Consider the following 27,210-nt stretch of genomic DNA (forward strand, 5'->3'; position numbering starts at 1 on the left):
GCAATAGTATGACCATGTGAGAATTTCCTTTCACTTGTATATATGACTTTGAACTGTGATTAGAATGTACATGATTTTCACTTGTGATTTTTATGTATAGGTTTGAAGCCGAGAAATATTGAGATGCTTACAACCTCACCAGGTGCTGAAAGTGTGCATAAACAACCATTTGTTATTGGTAAGTTTGAACAAGGGTTGTTAACCTGTTACTCTTTGTTTAGATGAAATATTGATCAAAAGTAGTTTGAAAATGTTTGGTTAAGTACCTAGAATTCAATAATTTCAGCTCATATTTGTTGGTTTTGGATGTGTAGAAAATCTCATGGCCATAACATTTCTACAGGTTAATCCTTCCAGATGCTATAATTTTGGAAGGGATTCTCATTTTTCATGACCCTCGTGTCAGAGAGTTGATGAACATGAAAATATTTGTTGATACAGGTTAAATAATTAAATTTATCTCAGTTCATTGGCTGATCATATCCATTTACAAGTTGTATATAATGATTGTCAACCTAAATTATGTTGTACATAGTGAACTGTGGTATATATATTAGTTTTCTGACCAATGTCTATAAGCTCCCTATTGTTAGGAGCATTTTAGGTTGGAGGTACTGTCTGGGGCAAATTGATGTTAATGTGTTGTAAAGTGTAAATAATTTTTTTTTGTTTAATTGATTTGTTTAATTTCAATCAGCATTATGTTGAAGGCAAAAAAGACCTGTTGAAGGCACACTATCTTTAAGAAAAAAAAATCGCAACGCGAAAATAGCAACTCGATATTCAAATTCGCAACTTGCAGTCACTGGTGCTCAAATCCATGAGCTTTAGAAACAATAAAGATTCATTTAAACATTAAGATAAGTTGGTTCGTGCTTCTATGAACTAATTTTGTCCCCCTACTATTACAATAAATTTCATGTGATTTTTTTGTTTCCATACATTTTATTCTTGTATTATAAACTTGACAAAGTCTAAAAGAAATATAAAATAATTTTTAAGAATGAATGATTTTTTTTATCTAAAGTAGTTTTCATTCTTCTATTTTAATTCTTTATAATTATTTTGCTTCGTTCGATTATATAATAATATTTATTTATTATTGTTATTTTTATCTCGGATCAACATTTTTTTCTAATAATCTTAAGACGTATTCCTTTTATTTTTTAATCCGAAACGAGATTCTTTAAATTTAACGAACGAAGTAACAAAAATCAGAGATTATTTGTGAGTTCGAATCAATTTGCATGTTCCAAAAAGAAGCAAATTGCATGTCATTAGGAGGAACCACACCAAAGTGAAATTTCTCAAGCAATTTGTCGTTTCGAAAGCAAACGAGTCTTCTTGTTGACTCCAAAAACTCACGTTGATTCCAAAAACTCGCGTTGATTCTAAAGTGAAATTCGTGTATTGGAGATGGAATGTACAATGGCGCAGATTTCCAAACTTTGATAAAGTGCACATGACTTGTTTTATAATACCATCTTAATTTTGGAGAAAGATGCATATCTATTGGAGTTTAAGCCATATTGAAAATTCATTAATCTATTTATTTGTTGGTGTTATACGGATTTACTCGAGGAAATAAATGTTTGATGTTGATGCCCTTCTTAGAGTTTGATCATGTAACAAAAGAAGATTTCTTCAATTGATATGAGTTTTCACTTTGGGATTTGATCAAAAGCAAATTAACCATGAGGAAAAGTGTGATCTATTGTGATCCCGCTCTGATGAGCCCGATGACCACTCAATAAGGAAGGAATCTGTGCAAATGTTTTCTAGTCAAGGGATTTCCTAGTCAGTCTGCAATCCAAGTTCGAGAACCCATTGTTCACTCCGTTAATTGGCACAACCATACCAAAGAATCAAGAAAAGTAAGCCACTTCAAAGGACAATTGACAAATCAAAACAATACGGGGTCCTCCATTAGTAAAGAGGAAACATATGTGCAAGGTATGTTGAATCGATTGTTATTATTATTTTTTAATCATACGAACAATGAAGGGTAAAATTTTGAATTTTGTATACGAGCATTGGAATCGATTCTGGAGTACTAAGTTATTTGAAGGTAACGAAAGTCCGACACTGGATTTTTAGCAAGGCTATGGCCATAACAATGTTGTTTTTCAAGAGAATAATTATCTCTAGATTGATGATGATACACTAAACGGAGAAATAACGTCTGTGGATGTATCAACAGATGAACAACCTTGTAGAAAACAACTGTTTCACATATCAATGTAGGCTCCAACCATTACGAACTAGTCGAAAATGGTGGCTCCAATACAGAAGTACTGCAAATGTATATGCATAATTAATTCATTTAAGAATTTATCAAATTGTTTGCAACCAGTGGAAATAATCCATTGAGGCATATTTATTTGTTATAATTATTGCCTAACAAAATGTTTTGTTTTGCATTTGTTTCGTAAAATGCATTGATCACAAGCCAACTTTTGATGAAAAGTTGAGCAAAGTGAAACTTTGGTGATATAGATCAAGGCATCAAAATTTTAATTTTATTAAATCATGCTATTAATAGTTTCAACAGAATGATGTTGATTGTGAACTTCTGTTTCGGGTTTAAGTTATACTAAATTCCCACCGTTTAACAAAAATTACTCAATTGTTGGATTTTAATTTTGACTAAAATTTGTTGCGATAAATAATGTACCGAACAAAAAATTTTGACTAAAATTTGTTGCGATAAATAATGTACCGAACAAAATTATGATATGTCTGTGAACAAAAATGGGGCTATGATTCTGTTTCAAGATTTTAATTTCTAATTATATTTTGTTTAACATAAGCAAATGGTATGAATTAACTTTTGTAAACACTCATTTTTGTCCGGGTCTTGAAAAAAATATTATTATCATTATTATTATATTATTATTATTATATTAACAAAATTACATTTTTTGTGTAGGCCAAAATGGAGCCCAATTACAACAATTATACCCAGACCCAATTACAAGCAAGCCTCAACCCAGCTGCAACCCGAAACCTGAAGCCCAGATCCGAACCGGTCCAGAGAGAATATTTGACCTGGCCCCTAGGGTTTCTAAAACCCTAACCCTAGGGGTATGATTTGTTGCCGCCACTGCCCTACTCTGCTGCTGCCGCCACCTGCACCTTAGTCAGCCATCATTTCAGCATAAAAAAATAGAGAAAAGCATATTAGAACAGTAGATCTAGGATTTTATTTTAAAACTTATGTAAAATACGGTTATAAAAATCGGACCATGTAACAAGCGAAGGAGGTCTCTTCCTCTCGATTTTTTTCCAGAGAAATACAAAGTAATATTTGAAGGTATATTTTCTTGTGTTATTTTTTTGGTGTTCAAATTACAAGCAAGCAAGTTTTTTTGTGTTCGAAATATAAGCAAGAAAATTATAAACAAATAATGTTTTTAACAAGTAAAAAAACCATGCGTGTTATCTAATCTAAGAGAGAATAGTAAGGATTTTTACCTGAACGGGTGTCGGTTCATCACCACGGTGGTTGGAGTGTGAGAAAGCCTAAACGTCTAAACATAGTTTGGTTAGTTTTCGAGTGATTTTTGTTGTTTCTAGCCTCAAATAGGGGTAAAAGGGGGTAGATCTAGGTTCGGAGGAGGATTTGGGTTAGTTTGGAGAATTCCAGCCACCGTACGCGGTGACCGGACGGAAGCCGGAGGCTGTGCAGGGCGGCCGACAGTGGGCTGGCCGAGGAAGCTCTCGAGAGCTCTCGACCTTTTTTCTGATTTTTGGGAGAAAATGAAACAAAAACCAAAAGATTGATATATATATAGGAAAAGTTAATGGTTAAATTGCATTTTAAATACCTCCATTTTAGTCGTGTTTTTACATTTTTGTTCTTGTAGGGACCAAAATTGATATTATACCAATTTTTATGCATATGTTAATTATTTGGTAAATTAACTATTTTAGTCCTTCAAACTTAGCCGTATTTTTACACTTTGGTCATTGGACCTTTCATTTTTTCATTTATTGTAATTTTATTACTCAATTTTATTTTATTTTCAATTTAGTCCCTGTTAGTTTTTTTAATTTAGCCACTGTTATTTAAATTTTTACATTTTGATCCTTGTTTATTTTTTATTTAGTTACTGTAGCATCCTAAACTATGGGTTAGTGACTAAATCGTAAAGTTTTAGAATTTGGTGACGAAAGTAGAAGAATGGAATAGTTTAATGATTATTTGGAAATATTACTTGAAAGATATTAGTAATTATTAGATGAATTGAAGGGCAAAAGGGTCATTTACAGGGAAAATAATTAAAGATGGATATATATTAAACATGTGGAAGAAAAGAGGAAAAAAATTGGTTTCTAGAGTTCTCTTCATCTTTCTTCTTCCTTCACGCGTGAAAACCAAGAGCTAAAGGTGGGTTTTCTGATTTTTGAGTTTCTGGTTAAATTTAAGGTTGAGTTTTGATTATTAGGTGATAATTAAGCTTAAGGAGAGCTTAAATTGTTTTTAAACAATAAGATGAAGAGAATAGAGGGAATTAAAGAAAATAGATGAATAAGTGAAATCTTGAAAGAGGGTTCTTTAATAAGGTTTAAGAGTGATTTGACTTGTCATCAATCTAATTAACATGTATGAAGTGTTAGAATTGGATTTGTAACATGTTAAAATTTGGGTCTGATTCTTGAAATTCATAATGAGGAGAGGATATGGAGGTTAAAGAAACGATTATTGAGTAGAAATGAGTGCAAGTATGTGTATGAAAGTTAGGAATATTAAAGGAGGTGAAAGATGAGGATTTGAGCTGAAAAGAGAGTGAATTTCGTGCTCAAGATGTAATTTCTGGGTAGTGTGCATCGATGCATATTCAATGTGTATCGATGCACTCTCAAATGAATGAACATCGAATGCAATTAGTGCATCGATGCACCCCATTAAAATACAAACATCGAATGTAAATTGTGTACCGATGCAGGGGTAGTGCATCGATGCACATGTAAAGGGATGCATCGATACACTGTAGAGTGTACCGATGCACTTCAATGGAAATGGAATAAATCTTTATTTAAGTCTAAGAAATGATAGATTATAGTATATCAATTGGAAACTGATAGTATCAATACATGATTTTGTAGACATCGATCGAAAGCAAAGTTCGAATAGGTCGGTAGAGTAAGATACGCAATGAAGAACAAGAGCTCATAAGTATTCATTGAGACCAGGTGAGTACATGATATTAAGTGTACGTTATATATAGGGAATGAAGTATTGCGATGAGTCTAATTCCAATATTATGTGATCAGGGGTACTAAAGCACAAACATATAGTGATAATTGAAGCATAAACATGTAATGATATGGTGCTAAATGTATTGTATATGAGTAAATGCATATGTTTAATTTATTGAATTTATCTTTATATGTGACCTATGTAAATGTATGTATGTATGATAGGTTATGTGATCCCGGAGATAAATATATATGAAAGTGATATGACTTATGTTCTACTAGAATGTTACATGATATGTTATGTATGCTAAATGAGTGTTGTGAACATGATAGTGTAATAGCTAGGTTAAATGTTATAACTGAATGAAGGGATGTATGAGAGCATGTATATGCGAACATGTGTTATGATAAGAATCATGACTATGAAATATGTGAAAAAGAATACAAGTAAAGTAAGAAGCTATGTGATAAGAATGTGAATTACATGGAACTACGCTACGTGAAGTAAACTATGTGTCTACGTGAATATTTTAAAAGATATAAAAGGTAACGTCTATGTAATGTGTTATTATATGCGAACATGTGTTATGTGATAAGAATCATGACTATGAAATATGTGAAAAAGAATACAAGTAAAAGTAAGAAGCTATGTGATAAGTGAATGTGAATTACATGGAACTACGCTACGTGAAAGTAAACTATGTGTCTACGTGAATATGTTAAAAGATATAAAAGGTAACGTCTATGTAATGTGTTATGAGAGTTATAGGTATAGTTTTCGTGCCAAGAGTCGAGGGTTCTACGTGGTCCTACGGGATATAGTAGTCCTACGAGACATATGTGTTCTACGTGGTCCTACGAGACATATGTGCTCTACGTGGTCCTACGGGACATAGTGGTCCTACGGGAAAAATTCTACGCGCCACTAATGGGAATTATACGAGCTGTGGTGATAGCATAGTGCACAACCTCTATGTACTCACATACCTTAAGTTCTCAGTAGTGTGCATGGGCTAACCAAAACGATAACGATAAAATGTGAGTTGTAATGAGAAATGTGTTACATGTTTTATATGATGATATATGTGAATGTGTGTATATGTTACAGGAAAGAATGTGTGTTATGGGTTATGACATTTGTTATGGGATATACATGAATATATGTTAATGTATATATATATGAATGAATATTAATGACTCATATGATGATGTAAGAACATGTTATAAGATATAGAATATGAAAATAAGAGATCATATGAACAAGAGATAAGAGATAGAAAGGATAATCATATAAGAGTATGAGAAAATATAAATGGTGACATGCATGTGTGTATGTAATTGTTACATGAAAAAGTATGTATACCAGTATGACGTTGTATTACATGATATGTACATGCATTTGATAATTTAAATATGTATTTATATGTCTCACTAAGTCTATGACTTAGCGTGTGAGTGTTTCACACGTAGGTTCAGGAAAGCAGGAAGAGGAGCAAGACATGTTAGTTTCTCCTTACCGAAGGTCAGATCAGAACCTAAATGAATAACATGTATTTTTTATAGATAGAATCTAGTTGGCATGTAGTTAAAAGATTTGTATTAGATACGCTCTGATCAGTTTTGTAAAAGCATATGTTTTATATCATAGAAAATAAATGGTTTTATTAGAAATATCAAATTGAATCTTGGGTATTTTGTAAAAGTAAATGTTTTGAGAAGTCAATATGACACCTCAGACTCGTATTCGGGTCGGGTACGGGTTGGAGGTGTTACATTTAATGGTATCAGAGCTAAGGTTTAGTCGATCCTAGGCTTAAACCGAAGGTAAAGGAATTTTAAAAATGTATACATGCCAACATAGAGTGAAAAAAATATGATCTGATAGTTTAAGGAGTATGTTGTCTTGCTAATAGAATAAGAATAATATGATATAGTAGAAATCTGATTGCAATAGTTTCGAAATGAAGTGAGAGGTAATCCTGATTGTGATAGCAATTCACCTGCCCTGGCCAGGTAGGATGAAGAGCGGATACATCAGGAAGTGTCTCGTAAGATTAAATGTTGTTTTCAGAAAGTTGAAATCATATCAGAATAATGATAGAATGTATTCATTGTTTCGAATTATAAAAGTGATATGGAATAATTTTGTTATTTTGTGGATAATATAGAATATGGTGAACGAGTGTCACCATAAGAGCATTAAAAGATCAAATGATGCAGTGAGAATTGGTAGAAGAGTTCAAAAATAAGTGTATTAGTGACAAGCGTATAAGATGTATAAAGTCAGAGCTTATGGGTTTGAAACGAAGGGATAGTATTATGTATAAGCAAGAGTGTGTATATGATAAGGATTTGCAGTTAAGATGGAAAGAGTTAGTGTTGGCTAACAAGACTATGTGACGAAAAATGTATTAGAGTTATAAGATTTTAAGAGATTGTCAGGTTGTGATAACTAAATATAAAGTGAATCTGAATACAATTGTATATTTGGATTATAACAATGTGATATACTGAAGGAAGTGAGGATTAATATGTTTGAGTAAAGTTAAGGATTGATAAGAAGAGTTTAAGAATAAATACATCAGTAATCAGTTTATGAGGCAAAAGGATCATTTGCAGGGAAAATAATTAAAGATGGATATATATTAAACACGTGGAAGAAAAGAGGAAAAAAAGTGGTTTCTAGAGTTCTCTTCATCTTTCTTCTTCCTTCACGCGTGAAAACCAAGAGCTAAAGGTGAGTTTTCTAATTTTTGAGTTTTTGGTTAAATTTAAGGTTGAGTTTTGATTATTAGGTGATAATTAAGCTTAATGAGAGCTTAAATTGTTTTGAAACAATAAGATGAAGAGAATATAGGGAATTAAAGAAAAGAGAGGAATAAGTGAAATCTTGAAAGAGGGTTCTTTAATAAAGTTTAAGAGTGAATTTGACTTGTCATCAATCTAATTAACATGTATGAAGTGTTAGAATTGGATTTGTAACATGTTAAAATTTGGGTATGATTCTTGAAATTCATAAGGAGGAGAGGATATAGAGGTTAAAGAAACGATTATTGAGTAGAAATGAGTGCAAGTATGTGTATGAAAGTTAGGAATATTAAAAGAGGTGAAAGATGAAGATTTGAGCTGAAAAGATAGTGAATTTTGTGCTCAAGATGTAATTTCTGGGTAGTGTGCATCGATGCATCTTCAATGTGTATCGATGCACTCTCAAATGAATGAACATCGAATGCAATTAGTGCATCGATGCACCCCATTAAAATACAAACATCGAATGTAAGTTGTGTACCGATGCAGGGGTAGTGCATCGATGCACATATAAAGGGATGCATCGATACAAGAATAAATCTTTATTTAAGTCTAAGAAATGATAGATTATAGTATATCAATTGGATACTGATAGTATCAATACATGATTGTGTAGACATCGATCGAAAGAAAAGCTCGTATAGGTCAACAGAGTAAGATACGCAAGGAAGAACAAGAGCTCATGAGTGTTCATTGAGACCATGTGAGTACATGATATTAAGTGTACGTTATGTATAGGGAATTAAGACTTGCAATGAGTCTAATTCCAATATTATGTGATCAGGGGTACTAAAGCATAAACATATAGTGATAATTGAAGCATAAACATATAGTGATATGGTGCTAAATGTATTGTATATGAGTAAATGCATATGTTTAATTGATTGAATTTATCTTTATATGTGACCTGTGTAAATGTATGTATGTATGACAATAGGTTATGTGATCCCATGAGATGAAATATATATGTGAAAGTGATATGACTTATATGTGTTTCTACTAGAATGTTACATGATATGCTATATATGCTAAATGAGTGTTGTGAATACATGATAGTGTAATAAGCTAGGTTAAATGTTATAACTGAATGAAGGGATTGTATGAGAGCATGTATATGCGAACATGTGTTATGTGATAAGAATCATGACTATGAAATATGAGAAAAAGAATACAAGTAAAAGTGATAAGCTATGTGATAAGTTAATGTGAATTACATGGAACTATGCTACGTGAAAGTAAACTATGTGTCTACGTGAATATGTGAAAAGATATAAAAGGTAACGCCCATGTAATGTGTTATGAGAGCTATAGGTATAGTTGGCATTCCAAGAGTCGAGGGTTCTACATGGTCCTATGGGACATATGTGTTCTGCGTGGTCCTATGGGACATAGTGGTCCTACGGGACATAGTGGTCCTACGAAACAAATTCTACGCGCCCCTAGTTGGAATTATACGAGCTGTGGTGACAACATAGTGCACAACCTCTATGTACTCACATACCTTAAGTTCTCAGTAGTGTGCATGGGCTAACCAAAACAATAACGATAAAATGTGAGTTGTAATGAGAAATGTGTTACATATTTTATATGATGATATATGTGAATGTGTGTATATGTTACCGGAAAGAATGTGTGTTATGGGTTATGGCATTTATTATGGGATGTACATGAATATATGGTAATGTATATATATGAATGAATATTAATGACTCATATGATGATGTAAGAACATGTTATAAGATATAGAATATGAAAATAAGAGATCATATGAACAAGAGATAAGAGATAGAAAGAATACTCATATAAGAGTATGAGAAAATATAAATGGTGACATGCATGTGTGTATGTAATTGTTACATGAAAAAGTATGTATACCAGTATGACGTTGTATTACATGATATGTACATGCATTTGATAATTTATATATGTAATTTATATGTCTCACTAAGTCTATGACTTAGCGTGTGAGTGTTTCACACGTAGGTTTAGGAAAGCAGGAATAGGAGCAAGACATGTTAGTTTCTCCTTACCGAAGGACAGATCAGAACCTAAATGAATAACATGTATTTTGTTATATATAGAATATAGTTAGCATGTAGTTAAAAGATTTGTATTAGATACGCTCTGATCAGTTTTGTAAAAGCATATGTTTTATATCATAGAAAATAAATGGTTTTATTAGAAATATCAAACTGAATCTTGGGTATTTTGTAAAAGTAAATGTTTTGACAAGTCAATGTGACACCTCAGACTCGTATCCGGGTCGGGTACGGGTTGGGGGTCTTACAGTTACTATTTTTTTTCTAGCATTTTAATCAATATAATTAGATTTTATTACAATTAGGTCCTTGTATTTTTTTTATTTTATATTTCTTTATATTTTTTGTTGTTTTTTATTTTAATTATTTTTAAGTTTATTGTGTTTCATAATTTTAATTTTCTAGATTTAGTTTTTAAATTAGGTATCAGGTTAGAAATTAGGTGGACACTTTACTTTAATTAGGGAATAATTCGATTCGAGTTTTCGCACTAAAAATGCCAGATTATTCGAATCGATTATTCGAATCCTTAAAATATATTAATATATTTCATTTATTTAAAAAAATATTATGACTTTGAGTTGAATTAATCCTTTAAATTTTAAGATTTATAGACTCAGGTCCTTAAGTTTTAGATTTTTACATTTAGATCTCATAATTTTAGTTCTTTTATTTTAATCCTTTGACCATTTGGTCCCCAAGCTTAATTAGAACTTTATCATTTACATAATCAAATAGGATTAATATTAGAGCCTACGTTTTTAGATTTGAGCCCCTAAGTTCCTTAATTTTCATAATTTGACACCTTAAGTTAGAAAAAACCTTAATTTACCTTAGATTAATTAGGATTGAATAAAATTTTGATTGATTGCATTTTATCTTAACTTTAAGGAACTGTACACTTATTCAAGGAATTAATAGTATATCTCCCACAATCATGCTCAGGGGGTGACTACTGGTAATTCCCTAAATAGGTAGACATCCTTTTTAAAACCGCATCATATTTTTCTAAAAATGAGGCAATGTTTGGTTATTAGGCACAATAGCTAATCTCCCGCATTTACGCTCGGGGACGAATTCTATTGGTCTCGATAAACGGATACCATTTTCAACTTTGCATCTTTAATGATTTTTAAATTAAATAAAGATCGAACCCAAGATTTATTATTTTAAATATAGGGTAATCAATTAGGTACCAATTTTTGGGCGCTTATGGGGGTGCTAATCCTTCCCCACGCATAATCGACTCCCTAACCTGATTTCTGGATTTTTGTAGACCCTAAAACTTGATATTTTATTAAAATAAAATGTTTTATTAAAATCACCCAGTTTTTACGGTGTTCCAATCGCGCCTTAAATGATTGGTGGCGACTCCTCACATTTCAAAACACTTTTCAAAGAGAAAACCCTCAAGTCGGTATTGGTCTTTCCCGACCTGGGAGAAAAATGATGTCGACAACTTTCAATTTATTGTTAGAATATTTACAAATTTTGGTTACGTGTTTCAAATGAAATAATGGTAAACCCACTGATTCACCTAACTCATGATTTGAAGTATTAATTCCTATTCAGACTTGGAATAAATTCAACGATGTCAGTGGTTGTGAGCCACAATGAGAAGCATGTGAATTCATGACATAGCGACATAAAATGTTATATTTAATAATGCCGAATATGGTCAAATATAGGATGTTTCTCCTATTTATAGAGAAGATGAGATATACATTATTGTCATTAAAGCTTGAAACCATTCTAAGTTTTTATGTCAGAATTACATCTTGAATGGATTGTCAGATACACCATATGAAGTGTATAGTATCTATAAGATTACTAAAGAATTATGAATGACGTTTGACCTCGTTCTGAGTTATCATAGAACATGTGGAGGAAGCTATTTTATTAACAAATTACCTTTAAATAAGTTAACTTACAAGAAAATAGGCGAGACAGTTCCTACAACTACATTAAAGTGTGGGGTAGGTGCCTTGTATAAGTATAATGGTAAGTCGAGACACATACGTCGTCGACATAATATCATTAAACAATTGATCTCAACTAGAGTTAACTATATTGATTTTGTAAGATCAAAAGATAACATTGTGGATCCACTAAATAATGTTAAATCGAGATCAAGTTTATAAACATCAAAAGGAATGTGAATATAGCCCATTAATATTTAAGGCGCTATGTGAAGGAAAACCCAACCTAGTTGACTGAAGATCCCAAGATCTAGGTTCAATAGGACAACCTACTTGCATAGACCTTGTGAAGTCACTGTAGGAGTCATTATCCCAAGTTCATTCCTATGATGAAAATAGTGGCTAAAATGTGGAAAAGGTTAAGTAATTCTTTTAATGACCACTATATATTTCGTTGAATTAAACAACATAAGTCACGTATGTGAGAGTGAAGTGGGGATGCTTCAAAGAGACTATTGGGGCATAGTTCTCTAAGATCTTGCAGAATCAGGAGATGTCCACGGCTATATGGACATAACCATGAGAACCAAATTCTTGTCAATGAGATATTTGTGTGAGGTATGTCATCGCTTACACCAACGGCAGGACAATTCAAGGACATCACGTCTACTGGACTATAACATCCCAAAAATAGGGCTAGTGATCGAATGAAAGTTTTTGAAATTCGATTATCAATTTAGGAAAAATTAAAAAGTTGAGGGACTTAAATATGAATATTTTGGTATTGGATTAAATAACAAGGAAGGAAAGAATGAAGGGTAATGTGGTCTTTTTATTTAAAGGATATTTATCTCTTTATTAATAGATAAGTATGTGGGGTGAAAGTTATCTGGAAGCTTATTTCTCTTGTCTTCTTCTTCTTCTTCTCGTTAGCCTCAAGTCAAAGGTAAGTTTAATTGTAGTTGTTTATTTCTTGAACTTGTAAGTTGGTTTTTGTTCTTTAGGTGTTATATAAGCTTAAGGAAAACTTATATAATATTAAAACATCAAGAGAAGAGAATTAGAAAGGAAATTGTAATAAGGGTGTAGAAGTGAATTGTTAATAGGATATAGTTTTTGAAGTTTTGTTGATAAACTTGACATGTCATAAGAATGATTAAGAAATCTAAAGTATTAGAAATGAGTTTGGAACATATTGAAAGTTTAGTAAAATTCTTAAATTCAAGAGTTACAGTAATATATTGAAGATAATGAAGTGTTATAGTGCTAAAATATGGTTTAAGTATGTATAGTTAAGTTTAAAGGCATGAAGAGAGTTAAAAAAGTAGAGTTTGGGGTAAAGTGTTGAAATTTTCGGGTTTAAGGAAATATATTTTGGGTAGTAGTATCAGTACTGGTTGAGTTAGTACCGATACTATAAGGTAAATTTTGTGATAATTATACGTAGGGTATCGATACTGTATGAACAGTATCGATACCATAAGGAAGAAGAGTGATAAATCTTCATAAGGTATTGATACTGAAGTGATAGTATCGATACCAGGGGTATCGATAACAATAGGGAGGTATCGATACCAATTTTGCAATGAAATTATAGAATAGAAAATAGGTATCGATACCATGGAAGGGTATCGATACTACAAGCATAGAAGTATCGGTACTGTGCTTGTAGTACTGATACTACTTAAGTTGGAAAGTTAAAATTAATGTTTTATTTAGTTGGTATTGGTAAGAATCTTTTCGAGTAATTCGAATCTCGATAATCATTGGATTGTATATTTGTGTAGATATCGATCGAAAGCAAAGTTCGGACAGGCTGTCAGAGTAAGATTTACGAGAGGGAGTTAAGAGATTGGTATTGTCAAGTGAGACCAAGGTGAGTACATGATATCAAGTATAAGTTATATTAGGGAATTAAGATTTGCGATGAGTCTAATTCCGATATTAGATTACATGAGTAGACTCAATGAGAATTTTACATGATATATACGATATGAAGCTATGAGCTTATATGACTATGTGATATGAAGGTGTATATATGAAAAACATAAATGATAATGCCCATGTTATGTGTTATGAGAGCTAGGGGTATAGTTGGTATACCAAGAGTCGAGGCTTCTATGTGGTCCTTCGGGATATATATGTAATCATTTGGAACATATATGCGGTTCTTCGGGACACATATTTGGTCCTTTGGAATATGTATGTGATCCTTAAGGAGTGGTCCTTCGGGACATCTCTACGTGGTCATTTGGGACAAAATCTATGTACCCCTAGTGGGAATCAATGTACTCACATATCTTTAGTTCTCAAAAGTATACATGGGCTAATAAAGAAATAAAACAAATACATTGAATGTGAGATATAGATGATGTTGTGTTTATTAATTGGTTATTATACGATATGATTATGAAGGGTATGTATAAGAGTATATAATTATAAGGACTAATGATAAGATTGGTAATAATGAAAATGATGGTACACGAGTATGTGTGAATGTGTATATGATTTGGTATGATATTATGGTATTTAATGTACATGTATTTTTAAATAGTGAAAGTTTTCATAATTCATTTATATGTCTCACTAAGTCTATGACTTAGCATGTGAGTGTTTCACACATAGGATCCGAGAAGTTCCAAAGAAAAGATAGGCAGTGGAGATAGCGTAACTTCAGCAAAGATCAGATCAGAAAAATTATAGTAGGTTTCCATTTTGTATTATAGTGTTGGCATGTATTTAAAGAATTAAATTGTATACGCTCTGAACATTTTTTGTAAACTTTTTGAGTTGATATATGTAAATTATTCAGTATGTTTAAATTTTAAATATAAATTTTTCCTGTATTTTATATAAGTAATGATTTAAAAGGTTGATGTGACATCATATACTCGTATTCGGGTCGGATACAGGTTGGGGGTGTTACATGGATAGCCAGTAAGGTAAACATATTTTCACAAAGGAAGGTTTAAAGGGGGACTCCTGTCTATCCTATGCAAATATCAAACGTATAATCTATCACCATATCGAGTCAGTGTTTGAAATTATCAATTTCATTCATGTGGAGGATTGTTGGAAAAATAATGGTATAATTGAATAAAATTGATGCTATTTATAATAAGTCATGTCACTTGGTGAATAGAATTATTATAATAAGTCATCTCACTTGGTGAATGGACTTAATTTTAGTTGCATCCATTCAATTATACTTATTAGCTTTTAAACAATTTTTTTAATGAAATGTTTTAACTATTTATCAAAAGATCCTAACCTTTTTATTCATATCCCATTGCCTATAAATAGGTTAATTGAGGCACAATCTTAGACACAACTTTGAGATACATTTCACAAAGTTGAATTAGGAAATCACTTAGAAAATTTATTTCAAATTCGTTCTTTCCAGTGATAGAAAAAGACAAGATTGTGTTCGATTAATCACTACGGTTGTGCTTACTGTTGTGATCATTAGTTGTTGTATCTTGGGAGACCGACACCCAACGTTACTCAAAGTACCTAAGAGATGACGATTCTGTCTTAACGAAACTGTTCTTACATGCCCCAACAAAATTTTTCTTCGATTTAAGTTACTCTACTCATCCGATTCAGTGTCTAAATATGAATAAATTAATTTATTGCCTCTACTTTAAGTTTTATTTATTTTGCATTGTTCGATTATATAATAATAATATTTATTATTATTATTATTATTATTTCGGATTAACATTTTTTTCTAACATTTTATCTAAAATAGTTGAATTAATAATTTTTTGAGTTGATTAACTATATCATTTTTATTTGAAACTACTTTTCAAATAAAAATTATTATTATTTAGGATTAACATTTTTTGAAAAGTAGTTTCAAAAGTACATACTGCATTAAATGATTTGCTAGAGTTTGGATGTGATATTCATGAATTATCTTTTTTAAGGAAACATAATTTATATTAAATTGATTAATTATAAAAGTTTTTTTAATTAATCACTGATATTCGATTTATTGACTGACTAATTCAGATCGAGTATTACAAAGACAAGGGTGATCCTCTCAACCCAATTTGCTTCATTCGTAAACACTAAGATTTAAACCCCTAACCAAGTGGTTGTTGGTTATAAAAGTTCTTTTTAAATGTACTTATCGTTGAACTTTATGAAGTGTATTATTTATATGGTTGAACTTTTAATTACTTTAGTTATAATATCAAAATTTAATTTTAATTATAACATTAAATTTTCAAAATTCAAATGATGTAATGATTTAGACAAACTAATATCATCTTGATGTGACTATTAATGTCTAAAATGAAGTCGTTTCAAACAACAAACTTTAAGGATGTATCGATTTTGTCATTATACTTTTAAATAATTCACTTAGGCATTAAACTTTTTTGTCACCGGTAATAATGAATCAACATCCTTCACTAATTATAAATTGTGACAAGATTGATATCAAAATGTTTATATTTCACTCTTTTTCTCTCATATCGGGATTGATTTTTGACAAAATCTACCCAAAATCGATAAAATTAAATAAAAAAAAGGAATGGCATATGAACAACATATCTGAAAACTTTAGATGATTTTTCATTGACTTTGAGTGAGTTTTGTAGAAAATCAGCCCGACAAAAAGAAAGAGGAATGACATATAAATATTTTAATATTGACTTTGCCACAATTGGTGATCAATGAAAGGAGACGATTAACTGTCGGTGATTAAAAAAAGCTAAGTGTCTAAAAGTAAATCTTTTTAAAATTTAATAGTAAAATCAATATACCTCTAAAATTTAATGCCTAAATGATATAGTTTTAGACATCATTACAACTATTTTATCTATATCATCGTAATAATGAAAAAAAAATCATTTATCATAATACTATTATAATTTAACGACTAAACATTATAATTAAAGTTAAAATTAAAAATTAATTTTATAATTAAAACAATTGAAAATTAACTGAAACAATGATCTAATTATTTTTTATTAATTTAAGATAAATATAAAATAATATCTATTTTAAGATAAATTTTTACGACATAAAAAAATTCACTCATGTTTAATTATTATTTTTATTATATACGAAAAAGAATACACTTATCTAATATTCTCTTCCAAATAAGAAAAATCATAGTCATTTCATCTTAAAGTAAGAAAGAAAGAAAGCAAAAAAGTGTTTTCCGTTCATTTGGTTTATTCCAATTCCCACACAAAAATCCATTTCCACTAACAAACTCAAAATCATCAAGTTGTTCAATAAAAAAATAAAAACCATTTCAGCTTTGACTTCTAAGAATTCTTTTCCTTTTTGTCTCCTGAAAGTTTTTGCAAAATTCAAGCTTTGGGTCTTTCTGTTTTCAATCAGATCTGATTATGTTGAATGTCAAATATTGATTTGATACCTTGAAAAACAGGCCCTTGGAATTTGCAATATAATCAACAACTTTTTGTTTGAATTGTAATGGATTTGGATGATTTCAGATCAGTTCTTGAAACCGCTGGTGTTGATGTGTGGACTTTTATAGATACGGCAATCCTGGTAGCTTCTTTGGATTATGGCCAAGAGTTGAAGCAGAGGAGAGATGGGATAGTGGAGAGGCTTTATGCTACTTCCATGGTTACCAGGTGTAAAAGCTGTGATTTTGGTGATAGATCAAATGGATATCAAGCAAATAAAGAAGATAGCCCACATGAAGCTAAAGGAGGAAAAGGGTCACCTTTTACTCCTCAATCAGATAAAGATAATGAAGATGATGATTTGGACCCTTATGGAGGCTTGTTTGATGATGAGCAAAAAAGGGTTCTTGAGATTAAGGAGCGTCTTGAACTACCTGATCAGGTCTTTGATTTTTTCTGCAATTCTATTGTTGATTTGATAAATTGTTTTGGATTTTGATTTGAATGGATACATGTTTTTAAATTGGTTGTACAGTCTGAAGATTCTTTGGTTGATTTACTTCAGAGCTTGGCAGACATGGATATAACATTTCAAGCTCTCAAGGTAATAATCATGTGGAACACTTTTTGTGTGTGATAATTTCCTGTTTAGTTTGATTTTAAGACCATTGCCATGTTATGATTCTATCTTCAGGAGACTGACATCGGGAGACACGTTAACAAATTGAGGAAGCATTCATCAAACGATGTTAGAAGATTAGTGAAGCAACTTGTCAGGTTTTATTGGACTTACGGAAATCACATATATGTTCAAAAATTTATCAATGGAAGTGTGTTATATGATTTGATTCTCTGTTTCTTCAGGAAATGGAAAGAGATTGTAGATGAATGGGTAAGGGTGAATCAACCTGGAGAACCTGAACCTGCTGGACTTATGGGTAAAATTGTTATCTAAACTGTAATATGAAGAATTTTGACATGTCACTAAAGTTAAACTGCCTATGAATATTGTCTACCAGCAGATGGAGATTCACCGCAACAAAAGCTCCCTCAAAATGGTCGCCAACAGGTTAAAGAAGATGTTTTTCCATGTGAATGTTGTTTTGGAATTCTGCCTTATTTTTCCCCCTTTTTGTATCTTTCTAATATTCTTTTCTGTTATAGGTTCCTGATTTTGCATACTCTCCAAATCCACACAGTAAGTATAGTATCTGATTCAAAGTTGGATATGATATTTGTATCTTTCTTTTTTGCTCCAATTAATCAACCTTCTTTTTAATGCCTTTCCATATGACAATTGACAGATGGGAGTTTTGTTTCAGACAAGAATAATTCCGAACCTGAAAGGAAGCCAAATCCGATCCCTCCTCCCCGAAAGGAGCCTCCATCAAGATATACTCACTCAACTCCTCCACGAAACATACAGGTACTAGTACATAACTAATTGGAGCTTCTCATTGAATCATTGCTTTGTTGACAGACTTGGAGATCTGATACCAAATTTAGATAGCAAATGCTTTCCAAACGATTTGTTGACGCGGAACTGGTGTTTTTACAAATTCCCATGATTCTGAGTTTTTCGATTCTCAAGGAATGAGAAGTTATTGTTACTTACCACACCCAAATAGTTTATGTTAGCCGAAAGGCCAAGGGAAACCTCAACTTAATTTAACCATTTTAGTGTAGCTGGTTGTCCAAAGGGTTTGGCTTGATGAGCTTATATTTGTATATACTTTTTCATGCTATTTGTTGAATCACCTTTCTGAGGGTTTCGTAGAGGCAGAGAGAACAAAAAGAAAGCAATTTTGACTCTGAAAGGCTGGCTTCTGCAAGGAAAAGGCTTCAAGAAAGTTACAAAGAAGCTGAAAATGGTTTGGTTTCTTCTCCTCTTCCACAATTTACTTCATCTTGAATCACTCACTTTTGGTTCATACTAAATGTGATTGTCTGCACCTTTTGTGTGCTTTTTGAAGCCAAAAAGCAACGAACGATACAAGTGATGGACATTCACGAGCTACCAAAACCCAAGAATACCTTCTTTGCCAAAAACAAGGGAGGTGGTTCTCAAGGGAGGCACTGGTGATTGGGTGAATGAATTCAGATTAAACAACATCTTATCTTTGGCTGTTCATTTTTATGCTGTGAATGTTGTATAAGATGGGTGTACTCTTCCTATCTTTTATAGGTTATCTTTCCATGTTCTTTCACGGATATGTACTGAACTATTTGTCAATCATTTGAAATTCTTGAGGGCCATGGACATCCATAACCATTCTATTGGGGGTGAACAGTGCTTTTTTGTTTGACATTTGTTACCCTTTCCTCCACCCCAAATGTTCAATGTTTTTGATTTGTAATATATTTTAGTTTTCTTAGAAGGTATCTCGTCTTGGAAGTATGTTACTATCTTTCATTTTTTATCAACTCAAGCTGACTCGACCTTGATGATAATAGCTGATATAATAGGCAAACTGATTGTTCAAATTAATGCATACTCCTGGCAGCAGTACTTTGTGGAGTATGGTTACAAGGAAGTTTGACTATTTATTTGTTTATTTTGCTCTACCTTTTAAAAGTTCTGTAAGATACTCAGGAATAAGGATTTTGATTCAATTGCGAGATACCATCTATCATACATTGATAGGTTGCGCAGAGAAACTTCTTTTTTCGAAAAGTTTTCTGCCACCATGTTTATGTTTAGAGCTGTTTTTCTCGACTTCTAGCTAGGATCCTCAGGTGGCAGGGAAAATTTTTGGACTTATTATATGAAACTTGTTATGAAAATGGCATTGGGCCAACTAACTCATATATTCAGATTTTGTGACCAGAAACCTAATTAGATTGTTTATAGAGCCCGACTGATGTTGTGTTTCATTTTACTGTTAATCCTTGCTTGATATATGATAAGGCTACTTAACTTGCATCTGTAGAGAGGGTCAAGGGGACTCTATGTGGTTAATACAAATTTATAGGAACAGTGAGGTCAATCTATTGTATGTGACCTCTCTTCTGTGGTCATGCATTTTCATTGATGACTTTTAGCTTATTTGTTTCCAGTAGTTGTTTGTACTTATAAGGATGCCTCAATCAAGCTTGTTATTACCTCTTTAACTGGCATATTTGCAGTCATCCTAGTACTTTTGTTCCCTATTTTGCTTGGACTCACTGGTAGGTGTTGGATATGGGTATTTGTCCAACAAGAATATGCTCAAAATTTTCTACTTTTCCTTGTATTTGGAAAATCATACCCCCATAGCGTTGTCCGAATATATGTCGGATACGGTTTTTGGACATGGGCACTTTAGGTGAAAATGAATATTAGAAGCAGCATAATTTGTTCCCCTTTCTGCAATTTTATTCTTTTTATAGGTTGCAAACATTTTTCTCAGTGATCTCATTTTGTGAGATTTTTCTCACTTGAAACTGAATGCTTAGGAAAACATGGCTTGTTTTCCCATCCACAAAATCCAAACCATAGTATTCCCCTGGAGCAAAACAAAAGAAAAAGAAGAAATATCAAACATAGTTCCGCTTCTCTCCGCCTTTCTGTTCTCTCTAAGATGATGTTCCGTTAAACCATTTTTCTTGTTAGTTTTGCTTGCAGGTGGTGCAGATTCAAATGGCCATCCTTCACTATGTTTTAAGCAGAGAAGAGTAATAAGGCTCTTTATAAGTGCTTTGCATCTTGATGAATTGATCAATTGTGCTTCGACCCATGTTCTATGACCATAACTGACTAGAAGTGGCCTTCAGCTTGTTATGCTGGTTGGTGGATGTAATCGATCAAATTCTGTGGTACTCGCTGTAATCACAGTAAACTTATTTTCTTTAATGAAATCTTGTTTTGTTTTAAGGTAAGCACTACATTTTGCTTAAACTATAAACATGCATGAACAAGATATGTTGGGGAACCTACGGCTATGGATGACATCCATGATTTATAGATTTTATGAAGTTCGATGCATAAGATTGTCGATGACTTGAACTTAATTACATGAATCATCTTCTATATCTCCCTTCAGGTTCTAATGACTTGCATTGAACTGATGATTTTGCACAATGAGCAAATGTTATGACTTTCTAAGAAATTAAAGTTCTAATATAATATCAAGTTCTCATGTTCTTTTACAAGAAATATTACTCAATAATTTCCCCTTTTATTTTTCTTTTTCTTTCCTTATTCCCTACAAATTTATTTTTGCAGGTTAATCCCTTGTCAAAGTAAAGTTCTATATAAAAATATATTTCTTTTTGACAATTATATCTACGTGCAAGTCCATCTATGTTACTTGGACTCGATCATGAGTGTCGGACATAGGTATATGCGTCCAATAAGTTCAATTTTTTTTTCAGGACTTTTATGTATTTGGAGTCTTTGGAGGATCATACCCTGACAATCATGTCAAGATGCGTCAGTTTGCTCTTCATAATAAACCATAACTTTTTTTTTACATTATAAAGTACTAGCACCTATTGTTGAATGTCTGATAGGATGCAGGTATGCTCATCTAACTCTGGGTTCGAAGCATGTTTATTTCGCATTTCTTTGAAGAAAGTGAAAAAGAAAACGCCACGAGTTAGATTTTCTGAATTGCTATACTGTCACTCTTTTGTTCCTCGAGTTTTCTTGGCTTGCAATTGCTAATTGTTTCTTGTTTAACAGTGAAGCCCCAACAGGTGCCCATTGTTCTTGCTTAGATGTGTCTACTGGATCGACTCTCAACACTTGCTGGATATCGATACCAGCAGGGAACGAAGCCGTCCCTGTTTCTTATATGGATCTACTTAAGTGTGTACCACGTATTTAACATACGACTAAACCCGTTGCAGCGACGTAGGGCTTGGTCGAATCGTGCTGTGCTTTGTTTTCGATGTTTCAGGAAGCTAAGCGACATTCTATATGGACAAATGATTCGAGCAGAGATTATGGAATTGTGCTTAACATATTAGTATTACTGAGGGTTTTGATTACGGAATCAACTTAGAAAAATAAGGGGATGCATGTGCAGATGTTGAGCAAACTTTGCTATGGTTTTGTTGAAACTTTAGAATTGTTGATATTGAAACTTGTGCAGCATGCAGGACTTGAAGTATACCAGTAATTACATAGGGTAATATATGTAAATGTGTTGTTCTCCGGATTCTTTCTTCTGTTAATTGTATAAATATAAGTATTATAAATATATATTATGTTATTGTCAAGATCATGTTGGATTTCTGTAGGAAAAGATAAACAACAACGTTTGTTGCGAATGGTCTGATGGGAAAATAACAGAGATAACATACAATGCCTTTGGCTCCAGACATAAAGCAAACAACATTTAGGAATTGAATTGAATTCCCTAATCTGCATAATGTGTCTGACAGACATAAAGAATCGAAGTCCAATCCAGTTATTTACAGTCAACATCAAACCAGAAATAGAGACAAGTTCGAGCATAAATCACCCGAACTCGCTGTAGTGCCAGATCTCCACTGGTCAAAACAGCCTTTGCACCTCCTTCAATCCGAGTGTGAGATACAGAAACGCAATCCCCGCTGCTCTTTGAGTTGGACGGGAATGTCCCACTACCAGCCGTACTCACAATCGGGCAAGATAGATAATCCAACGGGTTCGACTCACACTGAAGTATGCATTCATCTATAATTAGCCTTCCGCTCCTATGAAGCAAGCAGCAACCTAGCTCCACCTTTACCGTTAAGTTCGCCAGCTTGCAGGTTGATAGAAATTCCAATGCACTGCTCCAGCAAAATGAAAAGCACATACACATGGTTGTTTTGCTCGATAAAGGGGAGAAAACAGTACTTATGACCTAATGAGAGCCATCTCCAGATTGTTGAACATCTATGTTCTTTCATAGCAGCCAGACATGCAATTTGCCGGAAAGAAGATTCCTGCCGATCCATTCTTAATATTGTGGCTGATTTCCAACAATATGGAGGTGGCTCGAAACAACGTTTCTAGATATAAGATGTATCAACCTCTCAACAAATCACCATTCAATATACAAGGCAAAAACGTATCTGGAAAATTTGCAAACCTGTCTGAACCTCGCAAACAGACGAGAGTTGTTTCATCAGGAAGCTCACCTCCACCGATCTGAAGAAAGTAAGTTGAGGTAGACGTGTGACAAAAGCAAAAGGCATTTTGCTACAATAATAACTAAAAAGTTAAATATTCATTCTCTTCTCATGGCCTTGATGTCTCTTTACCAGGGGTCCAGGAGACAATTACATAGCACCGAGAAGGGGATGGGGAAAGAGACCTTTAAGAGAATTATGTCCTACAGCTCGTTCCAAGTGGCTTAAACGTTTTCTGAACATGGTCTTGAGTCATCCATTTTAGGATGATAATAGAATCTTAAACCTGAAGTTGTCCTCATAGTAAATAACGAGAAGGGTTTATAATTTAGTCCAAAAGGGATTAAAAGAATGTAGGTAGCAGTAGTAGGAAAATTACCCAAAGCCCGATAATTGAAACGAATAGGCTGCAATTGGTGTTGGACACGAGTTTTTTTTCTCAAACATTCATATTTCAAAGAGTAAATATAATTTAGTCCAAACGGGATTAAAAGAATGTATAATTAACTTTTGCAGAACCCTCAAGACATACCAGGCAGAGTGGTTTTTCAATCTGAATATTAGAGGCAAGATGACTGCCTCCAGCTGTGATTAAAATAGTGTCACCAGGTCTGAAAGGGAGAATTTGAAGATGATGGTTTCATAAATATACAAATAACCACCAAACCACAAATTAGAGATAAACGATTTACCTGGCTACAGACACAGCTTCTTCTATGTTAGGGAAGACACCAGGTTCAGAAAAATCCTTCACGGATCTATCTACTCGCAGCCACAGTCGAGGATGGCATGCCAAATAACACCATCTGTGGCAAACGAGGGCGGTGTTATACCGATCTGCAACTCAATAGCATTATGTAAAAGAGATTGCAATTGGTAATGGGGTTGAAAAGCAGAATAAATGACCATGCCTACTTAAATTCTTTCAAGTCACAAGAATGTGAAACTTCCGAACACCAATCTGAAGACAATTGGTCCTCAAAGAATGAAAATAGAGAAAAAGACACTAAGAATGCTATTGCAAAGCAAATTATTTGAGATGCATTTTTTCAGACCTTTTTGCTTCATTAGTGTCGAGTTCTCTTGTTAAACAACTAAATATCCCACCATTAGCACTGCATAACTAAAGATACAAGAATAACACTAATTTGGATGCATTCAATAAGAGAAATCTTTCGATGACAATAAAAAAAAAATCTGTACATCGCAGCCACCATTTTACCGTCCTACACTGGAAAAGTTTTGCTAAGCTTCCTCTTTAGTATAAGTAGTCAAATTCCTGAAGACCACGGGATCCATCGATAACAATTAAGTAGAAACCGAGTAAGTATATATTGAACTAGAGTAAAGATTGGTAGGTATAAAACACAAACTGAGGGCGTCGTCAATAGAATGAAAGTGAAGCGAATTTCAGGTTGTTGGTTTTCTGAATAACAGCAGCATTCTGAATCCAACAACCCTAAATTAAGGTATTTGGGATTGAAAACCAAAATGAAAGCTCAGGTTCTTAATCTAACCCAATAATCAGGCACAAACAAGATTCTGCAGAAACAAGAACTATCAGAATCAAATACATTTACACATGCCTTCCCACTCCATCATAAGAACCACCAGACTGGGGAAAAAGAAATGAATTCAACAAAGTCAACTTCACACTAATTAATACCTAAAATAGCTAGAATTAACATTCAGTTCACTTCCAATAAATCTAAAATTAACATTAATTCTTATCAACAAGGTAAAATGCCTAAAAATAATAAAATTGCTTCATTAATATACCAGGGGGAACTACAATTTTCTTAATACCCAGATATAAAAATACAGAATTGAAGATAAATATACAATCATACCACCAAATGAAGCAATCTTTTCAGAACTCAATGAAAAATATTCATTAATAAAAGGGTTTATTTGGGGGGGGGGAACCCAACCTGGAATGGGAGATAAGAAGCTGAAAATATGCATGAGGCAACCATCATCAAATTTATTAATAAGAGCAGAAGATGAAATCTTTCGGGGTTTTCTCTTCTCTTGCTCCACCTCCATGATCTACCTTTTTTTTAAGATGAAGAAAGATATTTCTCTATTTTTTGCTCTTTTTTAAAGATATATTGTGACCGAGTAACTTTATGTAATAAACAAAAAACCTACACGACAGTCGAACACGAGTTACTAATTCGGTTGATTCTTTTAGAGTTGAACTCAACGGATTTACAGGCCGAATTACAGGCCGAAACTAGCAGAAAGATTTCATGGTCTTAAGACCATGTTCTTAATGAAATGCTCAACATAGTCTTCTTAAAATAGTGAAAAAGCCCACCATGTTTCTAATGGCGGTGCTACACTTTGTGCTCAAGTGGTTTCCCACAACGTTTGATATATGTTTGGAGTACACTAAATTGTACGAAGCATAAAGTTTTCTTTTATTTATTTTTATAAAATTCGAAAGTTTTATTAAATATGAAAAATATTTAAAATTACAATGAAAGTTATAATATAATTGTACACTAAATATATAATCAAGATTTTTTACAACTATTGACATAAAAAATAGTTACTTAAATTCATATAAGACCCTACAAGAAAAATGTTAAAAATTCATTTAATAAGTTCGAACAAAAGAGATAGATACGAAAATATTTGACTATACCGATACATGAGTCACAAAAGAGAATCAAACTATTAAAAGATCACGATAAAATAATAAATCAGAGACAAGTGATGAAAGAAAACTATTTACGAATGTAAATCGTATATCTAAATTCAATCAGAGGGTACAAAGAAGGAAAAATCAGCAAGAATATAAATAAGTGAGAATGTCAAATCCAACCCTGAGAAAAATATAAACGAAAAAAATCAATCAAACGAATTGAAAATGTGCAAAAAAAAACTGATGAAAATGCACTATAAAAACAGATGAAAACGTACAATAAAGATAACATTATTAACAGAAAACTAAAAAAAGAAAAGGAAAAGTAAAGATGTGATATAAGAAATAAAAATAATAATAAATACATATGATTGACGATCAACACTAAAATTAATATAATCGTCTGTTAGATAAGGATAAAGAAAAGAAGAAAAAAAGTATCAACGCTTGTAGAGAGAAAACCTAAACCCTTAAGATGACTAGGGTTTTTATTATGAAAGAGAAAATTACCCTTAGATATATATGATTATGTGATGTTTGTGAAGTTTATAAATAATTAAATTTTTTATAGATATAATTATGTAACGTTCACACTTTTTTGTTTAGGAATTGAACCATATCTCCTCTATCAATCATTTCAGTAACATCTTTCATTTCTTTTATATTGTTTTTTAGTTTTAGATAATTATTACTCAAAAAAAAAGTTTTAGATAACTCAATTAGGTAGTGATTAAATTAATTAAATAATTGATCGTTTAAGCAAGATCTGAAGTTCGAGTCCTTGTGTATGTATAAAATCTCTGCTGAGAGATTTATCGACCAAAACCATATGTGAGATGCGAGTCGTTTCGGATTAATCAAGACGAAACCTTATAATCAAGAGGACAATAAAAAAATACTTATTAATTAGTTGATCATAGATGAAAAATGAAACAATGGCCAAAGTCATTGTGAAACGATTTTTATTATATCACATTGACATTAAAGTGGATTGAAAATTTTCATATGATTGGACTTTACAAAATGTTTTAAACGTGGATAATGTAATATATTTGTATGAAAATCTAATTATTAGAATACACTCTCATATAAATATATATTTTTTTAATTCTTTAAATATA

The 27,210-nt window shown here is 32.3% G+C and overlaps 2 protein-coding genes and 1 long non-coding RNA gene across 4 annotated transcripts; 2 read left to right on the forward strand and 1 right to left on the reverse strand.

The window, feature by feature from the left end:
- Positions 1–1,931: 1,931 nt before the first annotated feature.
- On the forward strand, positions 1,932–24,061 carry LOC120204598. Its single transcript, XR_005523956.1, has 4 exons — positions 1,932–1,946; positions 13,839–13,848; positions 21,423–21,427; positions 23,934–24,061. It is a non-coding gene; the product is annotated as an uncharacterized LOC120204598 (long non-coding RNA).
- On the forward strand, positions 17,103–19,736 carry LOC120204574 (probable mediator of RNA polymerase II transcription subunit 26c). 2 transcript variants are annotated; one of them, XM_039204643.1, is made up of 10 exons: positions 17,103–17,800; positions 17,894–17,962; positions 18,053–18,135; positions 18,223–18,296; positions 18,381–18,427; positions 18,523–18,556; positions 18,663–18,784; positions 19,136–19,229; positions 19,332–19,445; positions 19,544–19,736. In XM_039204643.1, the coding sequence occupies exons 1-9, from the start codon at positions 17,423–17,425 to the stop codon at positions 19,439–19,441; spliced, it is 1,011 nt and encodes a 336-aa protein (XP_039060574.1). In that variant the 5' UTR covers positions 17,103–17,422; the 3' UTR covers positions 19,442–19,445; positions 19,544–19,736. The 2 variants fall into 2 exon arrangements, with proteins under 2 accessions (XP_039060574.1, XP_039060568.1); XM_039204637.1 differs by having other exon boundaries at positions 19,332–19,736.
- On the reverse strand, positions 22,667–25,524 carry LOC120204590 (F-box protein SKIP5-like). Its single transcript, XM_039204654.1, has 5 exons — positions 25,371–25,524; positions 24,132–24,276; positions 23,972–24,050; positions 23,400–23,458; positions 22,667–23,097 (listed from the first exon to the last, which is right to left on the reverse strand). The coding sequence occupies exons 1-5, from the start codon at positions 25,483–25,485 to the stop codon at positions 22,752–22,754; spliced, it is 744 nt and encodes a 247-aa protein (XP_039060585.1). The 5' UTR covers positions 25,486–25,524; the 3' UTR covers positions 22,667–22,751.
- Between the last annotated feature and the right edge of the window lie 1,686 nt (positions 25,525–27,210).

Source organism: Hibiscus syriacus, unplaced genomic scaffold (assembly GCF_006381635.1).
Source record: "Hibiscus syriacus cultivar Baekdansim isolate YM2019G1 unplaced genomic scaffold, ASM638163v2 tig00000340_pilon, whole genome shotgun sequence".
Lineage (NCBI taxonomy): Eukaryota > Viridiplantae > Streptophyta > Magnoliopsida > Malvales > Malvaceae > Hibiscus > Hibiscus syriacus.

Excerpts from the sequence above, each read along its gene's own strand:
- LOC120204574 (XM_039204637.1), top strand. The coding sequence starts at position 17,423 with ATGGATTTGGATGATTTCAGATCAGTTCTTGAAACCGCTGGTGTTGAT. Across the intron at positions 18,136-18,222 it reads TTAGTGAAGCAACTTGTCAG|GAAATGGAAAGAGATTGTAG; the intron begins GTTTTATTGGAC and ends CTGTTTCTTCAG. Across the intron at positions 18,428-18,522 it reads CTCAAAATGGTCGCCAACAG|GTTCCTGATTTTGCATACTC; the intron begins GTTAAAGAAGAT and ends TTTCTGTTATAG.
- LOC120204590 (XM_039204654.1), bottom strand. The coding sequence starts at position 25,485 with ATGGAGGTGGAGCAAGAGAAGAGAAAACCCCGAAAGATTTCATCTTCT. Across the intron at positions 24,051-24,131 it reads GAAGCTGTGTCTGTAGCCAG|ACCTGGTGACACTATTTTAA; the intron begins GTAAATCGTTTA and ends TCTCCCTTTCAG. Across the intron at positions 23,098-23,399 it reads TGTTTGCGAGGTTCAGACAG|TGCATTGGAATTTCTATCAA; the intron begins GTTTGCAAATTT and ends TTGCTGGAGCAG.